Below are 14,078 nucleotides of genomic sequence, written 5' to 3'. Positions count from 1 at the left end.
AATGTCACCACGCCCTCCTTAAAACAAACCATTATTATCTTGCCTCCAGAGCAGAAATACAGAAAAAAACATCTGATGGGAGTATATTCACATAATTTGTACCATGCTGAAAGTAATGTGCCTGCACTAAGTTCTTTGCTTTAACAGTGTACAGTATATAATATGATTCTATAAAGACAGTACATAATTAAAGACCTTCCACACAGTTCTCCTCTTCTTTGTGTTTTAATACCTGTTCTTTAAACCTTTATCAAATGAGTCTACAGGCTTCTAAAGCTAAACTGTGGTAGCCACACATTACAGTGCTCCTTTATGTTCCTCTCCAGCAGAGATGTTATCTGTGAATCCTGTGTGGGCTCTGTGGGACGACGCTATACGACTTACTACCTGATCTCAGCCATTCGGTTTCTACTCACATACAACACAAACAGTCACAGCCCAATAAAGAGGACTCTTGTGCACCAGAACACGGACCCCGTTGAAGCCCGGTGAGTACCCCAGCTCCCGCAAAATGCCCCCAAAGGCCCAAAAAACGTAAGCTTTTAGGATGGGGCCTCCTGTTTCTGTTTGCACAGTCCTGAAGAGCATGTTGTGATGGGTTAGGCAACTTTGGGGTCTGAGCTCTGTTTTCGATTTGAAGCCATTGCAGAGACTCCAGAGACCCAGTGGAGAGGCTACAGGTTTTATATATTAGCCATGTTTACAGAAAATGCTGAGAGTTGGAGAATAATTTGTTTATGATGATCAAATTATATACAGCAAGGGAGTGAGTGTGCAGCCAAAATATATATGGCACAGGCAATGTACACACATTTCAGAAGTTCATTGAGTTTATATGAAAGACATCCCTACTGAAAACCCAGCGTAAGACCTCGTTTTGCTGGGTTTGATGGTCTTTTATATGATCTAAGCTGGTCTTTGATGGTCAATGTGGTTATAAAGCTGGTCATCCATATGAAAACATGCTCTATGCTGGTAACTGGTTGTAATCAGCTTTTGGTCTGCAAAGTGTACATTGCATTTGATTTTGTCTTGCTGTTCATGATGGTCAACCAACTTGGCCATTGTCTTGCTGATATTGCTGCTAAATCTGCTTGGTCTTGCTTATCCTGTTCGTTATGTTGGTCAAGCAGCTTGATCCTGAAAAACATGCTGGTCAACCAGCTTTTTATAGTGGTAAAGCAGGTCATCCAATTTGACAATGGTGGCCATGGTAAACCATTTTTTTTTTTATCCTGGTCATACTGGTTGACCAGTTTGATCATCTTGGTCAACGAGATTGGTCATGCATATGGACCAGCGAATCATGCTGGTTAACAAGCTTGGTCCTGCAAATTATGCCGGTTAACCAGCCTGGTTGTGCCGCTCTTGCACATTAACCAGCTTGGTCCAGCCAATCATGCTGGACAACCAGCTTGCTCATACTGGTAATGCAGGTCATCCAATTTGGCCATGGTGACCATGTTGGTGAACCAGTTTGTTAATGGTGATCGACTGCATTGGTTTTGCTGCTCCTTCTTGTCAATCAGCTTGCTTTTTCTTATCATGTTACTAATGTTGGTCATGCTGGTCATACTGGTGGAATAGCTTGATCATCTTGGTCAACCAGCTTGGTCCTGCAAATAATGTTTGTCAACCAGCTTGGTATAGCCGCTCATGCTGGACAACGAGTTTGCTTATATTGGTAATGCAAGTCATCCAATTTGGCCATGGGGGGCATTATTCTGTTGGTCAACCATTTTGGTTTTGCTGCTTCTTTTGGTCAATCAGCTTGCTCTGGCTTATCATGTTAGTAATGTTGGTCATACTGGTCATACTGATGGACCTGTTTGATCATCTTGGTCAACCAGATTGGTTATGCATAAGGACAAGAAATCATGCTGGTCAACCAACTTGGTCAACCAACTTGTTCAAGCTGGTCAACAAGTGTGTTTATGTTGGTTGACCAGCTTTGTCATGCCCATAATGCTGGTCAAACTGCATGCTCAGGCTTGGTCATAATGGTTGTCTAGCTTGGTCAGGCTGTTCTTGCTTATAAAGCAGCTAAATCCTTAAATTATCTCAAACAAAACATGATAGATGCTGATTAAAATCTAAAGAAGTCAACCAGCTGAACAAATCTAAAATCAATGCTGTTTTTTGAGCTTGTCTTTCTATAGTGTTATATCTTATGCATGTGACCCACCTGGTTCTGGGAGTCTAACAGGGTGGGGTTAAAGACCAGAGCTTTTCAGGAAACCTGTGATAATCCTCGAAAGCAAGCGGAGCGTGCAGAGGTGGGGGAAGCTAGGGGAGCTAAGGAGGGCTCGGATGTAGCTTTTTTTTCCTCAGCACTCAGCCAGTGCAGACCCTCGACATGGAAATAGCACATCCCTCCTGTCTGCTCGCTCTCACCAGTGCTCTGTAGGCTGTGGAGTGAAGAAGCAGCAGCATGGCTCTGTCTCCGGTCACTAGCCTGTCGGTGATGAGCCTGCTCAGTGTGGGCTACCTGTCCTGGGACTGGACGAGCCCCAACCAGGTGGAGAACGAGCCCGCGGCCGCCCTGCCCGGACACCGAGCCCCCCACATCATCTTCATCCTGACGGACGACCTGGGCTTCAACGACATCGGCTACCACAACCCGGCGATCCGCACTCCCACACTGGATAAACTGGCGGCGGAGGGGGTGAAGCTGGAGAACTACTACGTGCAGCCCATCTGCACCCCGTCCCGCAGCCAGCTGCTCACCGGCAGGTACACTGACACTGATCTCATTAACCCCTTAAAATGCCTTGTTCCATATATAGGCTACAGGTGTAGGTAATACAAAACCCTAAACAACTTTTTTGTCTGCAGTAAAGTAACTTATTTACATTCTGAAATTTGAGGGCTTTGAAATCTCCTACAGAACACTGGGAAAAGCTGCCTGTTTTCTCTCTACTCCACGTAATCATTCCAGATCAGTAAAAGGAATCAACAACTCAAATTCTGCATGTTTGAAAATAGACATAAAAACTAGACAAACATAACTAAACTAACGGTTTGGAGGACATGAACTGTTTATTTGTATTCAATAAAATGTTGATTTTAAAATGAAGTTCAGCAAGGAGACAATTGTATGATTTTATTTATTATATTTTGACATTAGCAGATTTACTTAAATATTTTCTATTACAATTACAATTATGCTTTTCAGTAACGTTCCTTATCAAACATGAAAGCTTTTTATGTAATGCTTGATAAATATAAATCCTCAGGATTTAGTGGTTTAATGTCAGGCAGACAATTGACAAAAATCCTGGCCTGTTTAACCAACCATCAGGCTCTTTACTATAATGGTCAATAAAACTCCAGATGGGAAGTAAATTTCAGTCACACTTGGTGTGTTTTCTGGCATCTGATTAGTGTTACTTATTAATAATGACTAAAATAATCATCTTTTTACATTATGTACTTTCTGAGAACAATTATATCCACATATGACTTTAGTTGTATAGTTTATATATATTTTTATATTTTGAAAGAACACAATGAAGTCGCAATTAGTAATGATGTGCAAAACGTTTATTTTGTGCCTGAACAAAAGCAGCATTTTTTGCCTGAGTGCAAAAGTAGAAACAACAATTGCTCATTTACTGTATTTACTGTTCAGTTACATTTGTAAACAAAATGTAAACTGTATTGTATTAAATTTTTCGCCCACCACTAGGTGACAGTATAATGGCCTCATAAGAGGACACCAGACCTTTGTAAAGCAAAAAATTTAGTTTTGTGGTCTAGACAACACAACCTGTGATGTCCACACCATGTCCTAGGAGGTAAAAAATAGTTGTCTAGATCTCTGATATCATTACTGATATTTCGGTAATATTTCATAGCTGATATCTGCTACTAGTTTAAACTGCATTACAGAGAAATTGAATTGGACTTGTATTGCTAGCATTATTTTTTGGCTAAAACAGGTTATTGTATATCCATTTTTCCCTTAGGTCTTCATCAGCTACAGACTGAGACTGTGTTTGAGTCCCAGTCAATGGAAGGTTATTCAATGCAATGCAGCAATTCAAACTTAAAGTAGAGCCTTCAATTTTAAACCTTTTGGCAAGGGCAATGCTATATCCCATCCTGCCTTTTGTCTTTCACCCAATCTTCAGTCTTTTTAAGATGAAGTGTGTAATATGGTGTATACAAATGTGTCTTCTTTATTAGTATTGGAATCTGATGATGCCATGTTTGTGAAAAATAATACCTATAGTGGTAGCATGTATTCGACAAATAGAAGACATCCTAAAACAGAACCTTGTGAGATGTCATGTTTTAGCCTGTCAGGTATAGGATCAAATGTTGTGACACAAATAACGGTTCCTAGCCTGTATAGAAGGATATTGCTATAATCAGTATTGATTCACTAAAGTGTGCTACACAGCACAGTCAAATTGAATTTTTGAAAGTTTATCTCAAGCATCAAGTAAAAGATTGCATCTGTTCTCTGGGGATGTGATTTGTTACAATATAGTTTAGAGAACCAAAGCAGCAATAATCCTGCCAAGCAGTCTGAAATCTAACCACTATTGTCTTTATTCTTTTAATCACATTAATCTACATTATGGTAATTCATTCATTTATGATAAAAGGTCCTCTTTTTCCCCTCAGGTATCAGATTCACACTGGTCTCCAGCATTCCATCATCCGTCCACGTCAGCCCAACTGCCTGCCCTTTGAAATGGTCACCCTACCGCAGCGCCTCCAAGAAGCCGGCTACTCCACCCACATGGTCGGGAAGTGGCACCTGGGTTTCTACAAGAGAGACTGCCTTCCTACACGAAGAGGCTTTGACACCTACTTTGGCTCTCTGACAGGAGGTGTAGACTACTACACTTACGACTCTTGTGATGGTCCAGGAATGTGTGGGTATGACCTCCACGAAGGGGAATCGGTGGCATGGGGGCATGGGGGTAAATATTCCACACACCTGTACACTCGTAGGGTCCGGAAGATCCTCGCCTCGCACGACCCATCAGAGAGGCCTATCTTTCTTTTCCTGTCCTTCCAGGCCGTACACACGCCACTGCAGTGTCCCAAGGAGTACATCTACCCCTACCGTGGCATGGGGAACGTCATGCGCCGCAAGTATGCTGGAATGGTATCGGCTGTAGATGAGGCGGTGCGGAATGTGACATACGCACTTAGGAAGTATGGCTATTATCGCAACAGTGTGATCATTTTCTCCACAGATAATGGGGGCCAGCCTCTCTTTGGTGGGAGCAACTGGCCTTTAAGAGGCAGGAAGGGAACATACTGGGAAGGAGGTGTCAGAGGAGTTGGGTTTGTCCACAGTCCACTCCTCAGGCAGCGGAGGAAGGTCAGTAAGGCCCTGGTCCACATCACCGACTGGTACCCGACACTGATGAGCCTGGCAGGGGGTAACATGTCTTGGACGGAGGGCCTGGATGGGTACAACATGTGGGAGACTCTCAGTGAGGGCAAAGAGTCTCCACGTCTCGAGATCTTGCACAATATCGACCCACTTTACGTCCAGGCACGCCACGGCTCCGTCCGAGCTGGTCATGGCATTTGGAACACAGCCGTGCAAGCAGCAGTAAGAATGGGGGACTGGAAACTGCTGACTGGAGAGCCAGGTTATGGGGACTGGACCCCGCCACAGATGCTGGGAAACTTCCCCGGGGGCTGGTGGGAACTTGAGCGCCACGCAGAGCCACGCAAGTCAGTTTGGCTCTTCAACATCAGTGGAGATCCATACGAGCGGTACGACCTGGCCGAGCAGAGGCCGGACGTGGTAAAGCAGCTGCTGGCAAGGTTGGCCTTCTATAACCGCACAGCTGTGCCCGTGCGCTACCCACCTGAGGACCCCAGGGCAGATCCCAGCCTGCACGGTGGGGCCTGGGGTCCTTGGGCCGGGGATGAGGAGAAAGACTGCTGGAACAAGATTTTTCACAGAAAGAACAAAGACAAAAAGGCCAAAAAGAAGATGAGCAAAACAAGGTCGTTTTTTAGAAAACTGAACACGAGGATGATGTCCAATAGAATATGAGTTCATAGTGCTTATATGGACTTTACTTTCTTTTGTATTAACGTTTTTGACTCTTTTGTGGGATCATATTCTTTAATTCTCACAGAGACAAAGAGAAATTTTGAATTAACAATGTCCTGTGGACAAATTCAGTTGTGTACTTGACTGCATGGTAATGCATATTCTACCTCTCAGTTTTTTTTTTTCTATTTTAGTGATTGTAATTTGCTCTTTGTATGATTTTACTTCTGTTTTTAACTACAGCCTATGAATGGACTGAAGAATTTGGGACTGAATAATAATAATAATGAACAAGGATAATAATGCAAGTATTTTTTGTTGTTATCTGCTTAAAAATGATACAAATCATGATAATTTTCACAATATTTTATATGGAGACGGGCATCTCTGTTTCTGTATCAAATTCAAAATAATGACTGGCATGCAGAATTTTGTCACTGTCATGTGAAAAACATGTATTTCAAAATGGTGAACTTAATGTTATATTATTTAAAATACCTGAAAAACAGGAAAAGTGAAGATGACAGCAATGATTGCTCTTTAAGATGGAAACCCTGGTTGATTTCAGTAACTTTCTTAATTATGCATTTTTAATTGTTTTTGTATTGTTATGATCAACCACTCACCACACAGTATTGACACATTGTTTTGTGATTTGACAGTAAGAGCTGTACTGGAGATATACTGTATGTGATGAATAAAGTAAAAGAATCCTTTCTGATTGTTGGATGAATGGGTCTAACCGTTATTGCCGTAAGCACACTGCCCTCTAGTGGACCCTACCGTGTACAGTGTGTATACGTCACAGGTTTCTAACTCTGCTTTGAATGCTAGGGCTCTAATCGGCTTGTTAACCAGTCTTGAAGCAGAAAAAACATGCACAGATCTGGAAAAAAAAAGATCACTTAAAAACGATCAGTTTCTTTGATTTTACCAAATTGAAAACCTCTGGAATATAATCAAGAGGAAGATGGATGCTCACAAGCCGTCAAACCAAGCTGAACTGCTTGAATTTCTGCACCAGGAGGGGCATAAAGTTATCCATAAGCAGTGTGTAAGACTGGTGGAGGAGAACATGCCAACATGCATGAAAACTGTGATTAAAAAAACAGGGTTATTTCACCAAATATTGATTTCTGAACTCTTAAAACTTTATGAATATGAACTGGATTTCTTTATTATTTGAGGTCTGAAAGCTCTGCTTCTTTTTTTATTATTTCAGCCATTTCTCATTTTCTGTGAATAAATGCTCTAAATTATATTATTTTTATTTGAAATTTGGGAGGACAAGTTGTCTGTAGTTTATAGAATAAAACAACAATGCTCATTTTACTTAAACGTATACTTTTAAATAAGTAAGTGTTTTCAACCAATCATGCTCCTTAGTGTTTCCGTATATATGTTTTTCTTTTTGTTTGACATAAGTTTGACATAAGTACAAAAACAAACCTTCTTAACTGTTACCAGAAGTCAGTGTAAAAAGATTTAGTTCCAGGTAGTTTTTGGAAAAAATCTATTACTCTATTTTAACACAAGTATAAAGAAGACATGGCACATTCTGCCAAATAGTGAAAATGTTAAAAACACTGCATAAAAGCTATAGGGTTTGGAGTAAAATTTTGGAACTACCTGTATTTAGCATTGCCTAACAGGCATCGGTTAAAGGAGATATCACAAATCATGACAATCACAAATGAATAGGCAGGATCTGGAAACAGACTGCTAAATGAATTCCAGCTGTTGCTGAAAGTACTTATTAAAAGAGTTTGTAAAGTTTAATATAAAGCCATGATGTTAAATCAATGTAAAATCGATGTGCACAAAAAAAAAAAAAAAACAATTCTGATGCCAGATCAATGCTGTTTCAATGAAAGATAGAACAAGATGGAAAAATACGTTTGCTATTTGGGAAAGGTTTAGATACACTAAAGATGCAGTTGGCTAAAATTTATTTTAAAATTTATTTTAAATATTTTAGGATTTATTCATTGACCAATTTCATATGTGGTAAATATGTTTAAAATGTTATTTCTAATTATATAATATACACATTATTGACTATTTTCATATATTATATATTTTAATATTTTTTTAATATGAGTTCATTTTTATGGACCTAAATGAGAATCAAATATTGCAACCCATGAGAGAGTATTATTAGTAATATTTATTAAATGTTTTATGTTAATAATAATTATCACATTTTGTAAATGCTGTCGCTAAAAGTGAATCTGATGTTTTTATTTAAGGTTGAAAAGAAGATGGAGAAGTTTCAGCTTGCAGCTATGGAGAGTTCACCACGAAGTCAAAGAATACAAAGATCTGTCCATATTCTGAAGTCACCACTTGAAGATTTTATGCAGAATTATTTGGATTATGAATAGGAACCACATTATTTGCAACAGCTTTTATTATTTATACAAACAAGATGAACATGATATGATGTGCCAGAATATAGGGAGGCTGCCTAAAACATACAAAAAAAAAATACAGAACACATGTAAACAACTAAAGAAAAACAGAACATGGAACATGTAAATAAATCAAATAAACACAGCACAGACTGCATGAAATTGGATTTCTTTATTTGTTCTTTAAAGGTTTGGAGAAAGGAAACCTGTGGAATACAAAAGAAACTTGAAAAATGACTGCATTTGATACATGAATATAATTAAACATTTTAAGAACATTACCTACCTTTTATTATCCTTTCTTTTTCTGGGAGAAAATATACTGTTTAAGAAAATGAAGACAAGAAGTATGACTGTGTTAAACTTGGTGTTGTTTGGATTCAGTATTTACTTTATTTATATAAAACATTTTTGCAATTATTATTGAGAATGAGAATATCATAATTTAACAGAAATTATACATTACACTACATGTAAAGTGACATATTCCAAATCATTTTTACCTGGCTAAATGTTCATTAAACCATAACTACTGTCCTAACCTTAACCCAGTTTACTAGAATATGTAGTTTAAACTTCAAATAAAAAAGTTAAATGTGACCGTTTACTGAACGATATTAAACACAAATATATATTTTTCACTATTGAGATGCACTAGTAAACAGGACTAATCGTGCTGTATCTTAATTACACAAGCATTTTAGGACTATTATTTACTGTTGATATCCTCAGTTAAAGCCTGAATTGAATTGTTAACAAATGTATAGAATATATATTAAATATAAACATTAAAATCAATATCATAAAATAAATACTGGTCATATCTTAAATTATCTCTGTTAAATTAGTTAGTAAAGAGACAAAAAGCAATTCTAATAAATCTCCTTTATTTAATGAGGACCGGCCTGAGAGGGGTACAGTAAGTGTAATATAGCTCAATATATTTATTTAGACAGTGGCCATTACACTAAGCAACATACTTTGCAGCAAAGTGTAAATAAGGTATTGCTAAACAAACCGCTAACTAGGTAGTATCTTGTCTATAATCGCACAGTCCCACAGCTAACTAGCAAGATAGGTAGCTATAATTTAGCTAACTAAGTTACTATCTCAGATTCTACAGTAGTAATTATCTTCCACACAGTCTGGCTGTATTTATAAATAATTGATCTAGTGTTTGTGCTTGAAGCTCTTTCTGAAATGAACAGAGGAGCTTTATTTATTTATTTAGTTAGTTTACAAGTTATATCTGGATATCTATCTTAATTTAATATGTTTACAAACCACAGAGCAAACCCATGGTTAAAGTGATGATTTCTACACCGTTCAAGTGATATTACATGGCCACAGTGGTGAGGTAAATGCCCTGTTTTCAGCTGTTTTACACTCACCTTCTCGAGAGCAGCAGCGGAGGGGGCCGTGAGCCGCGTTGAGCGGCTCTGCTGTACTACTGGCCGTGAGGCTCTACCTGTCACGTGATCTTCGGAGCGTGATATGATTGGCTGGTTGTTGGCTCGATTGAAGACTGAATCGATTGCTCATCCTGTGTGTCCCGGATGTTTACAGCGAATTTTGAGCGTTGTATTTTAGCAGTCGAATTTGAGCAACCTGAATTTATTTTAATTGAATTTTTAAAACTTGAATTTTTGCTTTTGAATTTTTTTACATTAAAATAAAATAAGTGAAAATGATATACTGAAAAATTAAAGTGTTTAATTCAGAGGCAAAAAAATCACATGCAATAATTCAATGTAAAATAATTCAGTGCTAAAAATTCAAGTGCTTTTAAAATTCAAAATCTGGTGACACTGTTTTACTTCCATACATTAGCCTTCTCCAATAATCATGAAGGATTAGATTTGGATTTTTAAAAAGGTTTATTTTAACAAAGTGAACATAAGCAGTAATTATAAAAACATGCACAACCAAATACCAAAGCGTACATACATTATTATACATTTTTTATGTATGCAGAAAGTTCATTGTGTTCCTCTCTGTGATTCTGATCAGCCCACTATACAGGTGCAGCCCACAGCGATGCTCTCCACCACGGTCCGGTACCGGCGGACACATTTCTTACGGCGGGCCTTGCGGCCGGACGGCGGGTCACACAGCAGCCTGCGGACCGGGAGCTGGGTGTAGATCAGCGCGCTGCTCATGGAGAGGTCCTCCTGCATGGTGAACGGGTTGATGCAGCCTGAACACGAGCACTTAGCCTCCGGGATGTCCACGGGCCTGCGCTTCTCATCATGGTTGATTCTGCACAAAAGAAAAGCAGCTGTTACCAAATGCAGTTAATAGTGTTGTAGTACTCGAGTCTCCAGACCAAAAAACGAGCAGAAACGGTTTTGTCTGGGTCTCGGGGTGAGGACTATGAGACTGTGGATGAGACTGTTTAAGTCCGAGTGCTCTGTCTGAGGTGAAGTTCATTAGAAACTGAACCTTTTTTCTATCATTCCTGACCATCAACAGTTCATTCAAACATACCTAATCCGTCCTTTTTCTGTGTGTCTAAAATCTGCACACAGATTGGCTAACAGCAAAAAAAAACAACCTACTCCTGCTTTGTTCAGTATCCAATCAATAAGCACATTTAATTTTGAACAGTCCGAAGTTAAGTTAAATGTGCTCTTGTTTATGTGAATCATTGTGACCTCTGAGACCATAATTATTTTTTTCCAGACATTAAGAAAGAAAGCACAAGGAGAAATAAGTGCAAACTAGCTAGATAACTAAGGTATGCAGCGGGCTAGCTAACCGTAGCAACGAGCTAAATAAAATTAATGGAGAAAGAACTAAAGTTAGCGATGAGCTAGCCAACCTTAGCGATAAGCTAGCTAACCTTAGCGATGAGCTAGCCAACCTTAGCGATAAGCTAGCTAACCTTAGCGATAAGTTAGCTAATCTTAGAATTAAGCTAACTAAAATGCTAATGTCTTGGTCTTCACTCAGACTCAGCTCTAGCGGTCTTGACTACAACAATAGTAGTTAACAGTCTATAACACAGAGGGAGGTTTTTGTTTTCCACTGTTTTCTCTAAGAAAACCAAACTAAAATATTCAAATTATTTTTAAAAAGTAGCATACTGTATATTATACACTGTAACTTTCTTCCTGATACAATAATGGAAGCAAAATGTTCATCTTAATGCAAGAATGAAAGCAAAATTTTAATGTTAATGCATTTACTTAATCGCTATACTGCTCAAAAAAAATGTGCTACAAAGTGTTCTTTTTGAGATTTTCTTCTCTGATTGCAACACTGAAAAGGCTAGCAAAATTATATGGCTAATAAAATTAACTCCTCCACTAAAACTAACTTATTTGTCCAACTAATAATGACCTATGGCATAAAATAATATATTTTTTTCCATATGAAGACATTTTTGTAAAAGAGCTTTGGATATGAAGAACTTTCTAGGAATCGTTACAGTAACTTCTTTTATGCCATAAAAGTTCCTGATCTCTTTAATAAAAAAGGTTCTTTATGGAATCCAAAATTGTTATTTTGGGGCAACACTCAAATAACTCTGTTGCAGCACCTTTATTTTTAAATAGCCAAATATTTTTAAAGCTCAAATAAATTTTTGATTGGCAAATTGTTTCTTAAAAAAGACAAAAAAACCTAAACATTAAAGGGTTTAACAATCAATATAAAAAGTTGTATAAGGAAAATTACAAGATATCATTATATCATTATAGGGTGCTTAAATTAGTAGCGTTCATTTGTCTTAAAAATGTTACATACACACCTGATGTGTTTTATATTTTAGATATTTCTATTCTACATTTATTTGTCTGCTATATATTACTATTTTAATGAATTGGTATACATAAAACCATAGATCAAACTCTCAAAAAGTGAGTAAGTGTCAGTAGATAAAGCAGGAGAAGATTAGCTCACCTGTAGGACCATGGGGAGAGGCTCCGACTGTTGGACATCCAAAGCTGCCGGTCCACCACACATTTACTTTTGGACAAAGCCGGGTTGCTCTTTACCTGGGACACCATGTCCTCTATAGTTTTATCAAAGTCTATGTCTCCTGACCCTGGTGTAGCCTCGATATTCAAGATTGGGTCCAGAGGCATTTTTAAAGAGGAGCCATTCTTCTGGAAGTGAGGGTCCTGGTGGCTTTCCTGTTTGCGCTTCCTCCCTTTATTAGCTGATGTCCATGCCAAAACATTCACCACCATCAGGAGCATTACCAACTGTCAGAGACAACCAGAGAGTGTATGATTCAAGCCTTTCTTCTGTTTAGTTAAAAATGATAGAAAACATCAGAGCACTTGAGCTACTCACCTCATTCCAGAATTTGCACATGGTCCAGTCAGGATGTTTTTAACAGCAGGGCTCAACCATGTATTGAATGCCTTTTTTTAGGCAAGGAACTTATGAATCAGTTTCCACCACATCACATACCAGGTTTTGTCAGAGGCAGAGACACACCTGTGCTGGGTAGCTTGAGGTGTGGCCAGAGGAACACTGCATCCACTATCACCTTACACAAAAAATAGAACTAAAGAGTCTTCCAGCATGAACCTTTGAAATAACCTTGTGCTGTATGATTATACTTACACATATACTGCATTGATTATTATGTGCTGATGGTAGTTTTATAACTGTAATTTACCTCAATTCCTGAATTTGAATTATATAATGCATTAGATAAAAACTGTACTGATATACTATACTATAAAGGGACAGTTTAACCAAAATCATTGAACGGTATGAAGTATAGGATTGGGAATCTCATTTAAAGTTGAATTTTCATCAATCTAACCACAGAATAGTTTTCTATTTTGCCTCAGTTTTTCCATTTGTTTATTGTTTTAAATGAGCTAGCACTAAGAAAGCAGCTGTGTTTCTGGATAATGTTGACTGTATGGCTTCTTCTTTGCATGATGGAAGTGTTTTTGATGCCATGCAGTGACTTCCAGTACAGAATTATGCCTGTTTTTAATGCAGCACTGTCTGAGGGCCCGAATATCACCAGTATCCAATACTGACAGTTGGGCTTGTCCCTTGCGTGCAGATATTTCTCCAGATTCTCTGAATCGTTTAATGATATTACGTACCACAGATGGGTGTAAATCCAAATCTTTACTTTTATGTTAAGGAACATGATTCTGAATGTATTTAATTTTTATACAAAGTTTTTCACAGACTGGTGAACCTCTGCCCATATTTGCTTCTGAGAACCTCTTTACAATAATTTTCTTATTCAATCATGAGTTAATTGTAAATTTCTCATAATGCAGCTGTTTTTTAAATATTTCCATTAACTTTTTCAGCATTTCGTTGCCCTTTTCTGACTTTTTGAGCTGTTTTTCTGCACTCAAGTTCTAAATGTAATCTAATTTAGATAATTCATTTTATTTATTTAAAGTTACATTTGTTTTCAAATTTATTTGGAATTGGGGTTGCATTTGAATCTCATTAAATCAGTACACAGTTATTTGCAATTTCTATCTGTGGACATGTTTTTATAGTTCAAGGATGCACAAAATGAATGTTTAATGCATTGTCATCAATTGGTATCAATAAGAATGCCAGCAGTGCTAAGGTTGGACAACCATATCGCAAAGAATATCAGAATTAGTAATTCACATAAATTCAGACTATAAGAACTGAAAACT

The 14,078-nt window shown here is 38.0% G+C and overlaps 2 protein-coding genes across 2 annotated transcripts; one reads left to right on the top strand and one right to left on the bottom strand.

The window, feature by feature from the left end:
* The first annotated feature begins 2,234 nt into the window (after window positions 1-2,234).
* arsia (arylsulfatase family, member Ia) lies at window positions 2,235-7,180 on the top strand. Its single transcript, XM_007228025.4, has 2 exons — window positions 2,235-2,733; window positions 4,633-7,180. Exons 1-2 carry the CDS (start codon window positions 2,432-2,434, stop codon window positions 6,029-6,031), a joined length of 1,701 nt encoding a protein of 566 aa, XP_007228087.1. The 5' UTR covers window positions 2,235-2,431; the 3' UTR covers window positions 6,032-7,180.
* A 2,660-nt stretch (window positions 7,181-9,840) lies between these two features.
* LOC103036461 (interleukin-17B) lies at window positions 9,841-13,119 on the bottom strand. The gene is made up of 3 exons (XM_015608187.3): window positions 12,742-13,119; window positions 12,346-12,650; window positions 9,841-10,701 (listed from the first exon to the last, which is right to left on the bottom strand). The coding sequence occupies exons 1-3, from the start codon at window positions 12,760-12,762 to the stop codon at window positions 10,449-10,451; spliced, it is 579 nt and encodes a 192-aa protein (XP_015463673.2). The 5' UTR covers window positions 12,763-13,119; the 3' UTR covers window positions 9,841-10,448.
* Between the last annotated feature and the right edge of the window lie 959 nt (window positions 13,120-14,078).

The sequence above is a fragment of the Astyanax mexicanus genome, chromosome 2 (genome assembly GCF_023375975.1).
Source record: "Astyanax mexicanus isolate ESR-SI-001 chromosome 2, AstMex3_surface, whole genome shotgun sequence".
In the NCBI taxonomy this organism is placed as follows: domain Eukaryota; kingdom Metazoa; phylum Chordata; class Actinopteri; order Characiformes; family Acestrorhamphidae; genus Astyanax; species Astyanax mexicanus.
Note: the sequence above shows the minus strand (reverse complement) of the source record. Positions and strands in the feature narration are given on the sequence as shown.

Coding starts and splice junctions, on each gene's coding strand:
- arsia (XM_007228025.4), top strand. CDS start 2,432: ATGGCTCTGTCTCCGGTCACTAGCCTGTCGGTGATGAGCCTGCTCAGT. Junction 2,734..4,632: donor AGCCAGCTGCTCACCGGCAG/GTACACTGACAC, acceptor TTTTCCCCTCAG/GTATCAGATTCACACTGGTC.
- LOC103036461 (XM_015608187.3), bottom strand. CDS start 12,762: ATGTGCAAATTCTGGAATGAG. Junction 12,651..12,741: donor TGTGCAAATTCTGGAATGAG/GTGAGTAGCTCA, acceptor TGTCTCTGACAG/TTGGTAATGCTCCTGATGGT. Junction 10,702..12,345: donor CTCTCCCCATGGTCCTACAG/GTGAGCTAATCT, acceptor TCTTTTGTGCAG/AATCAACCATGATGAGAAGC.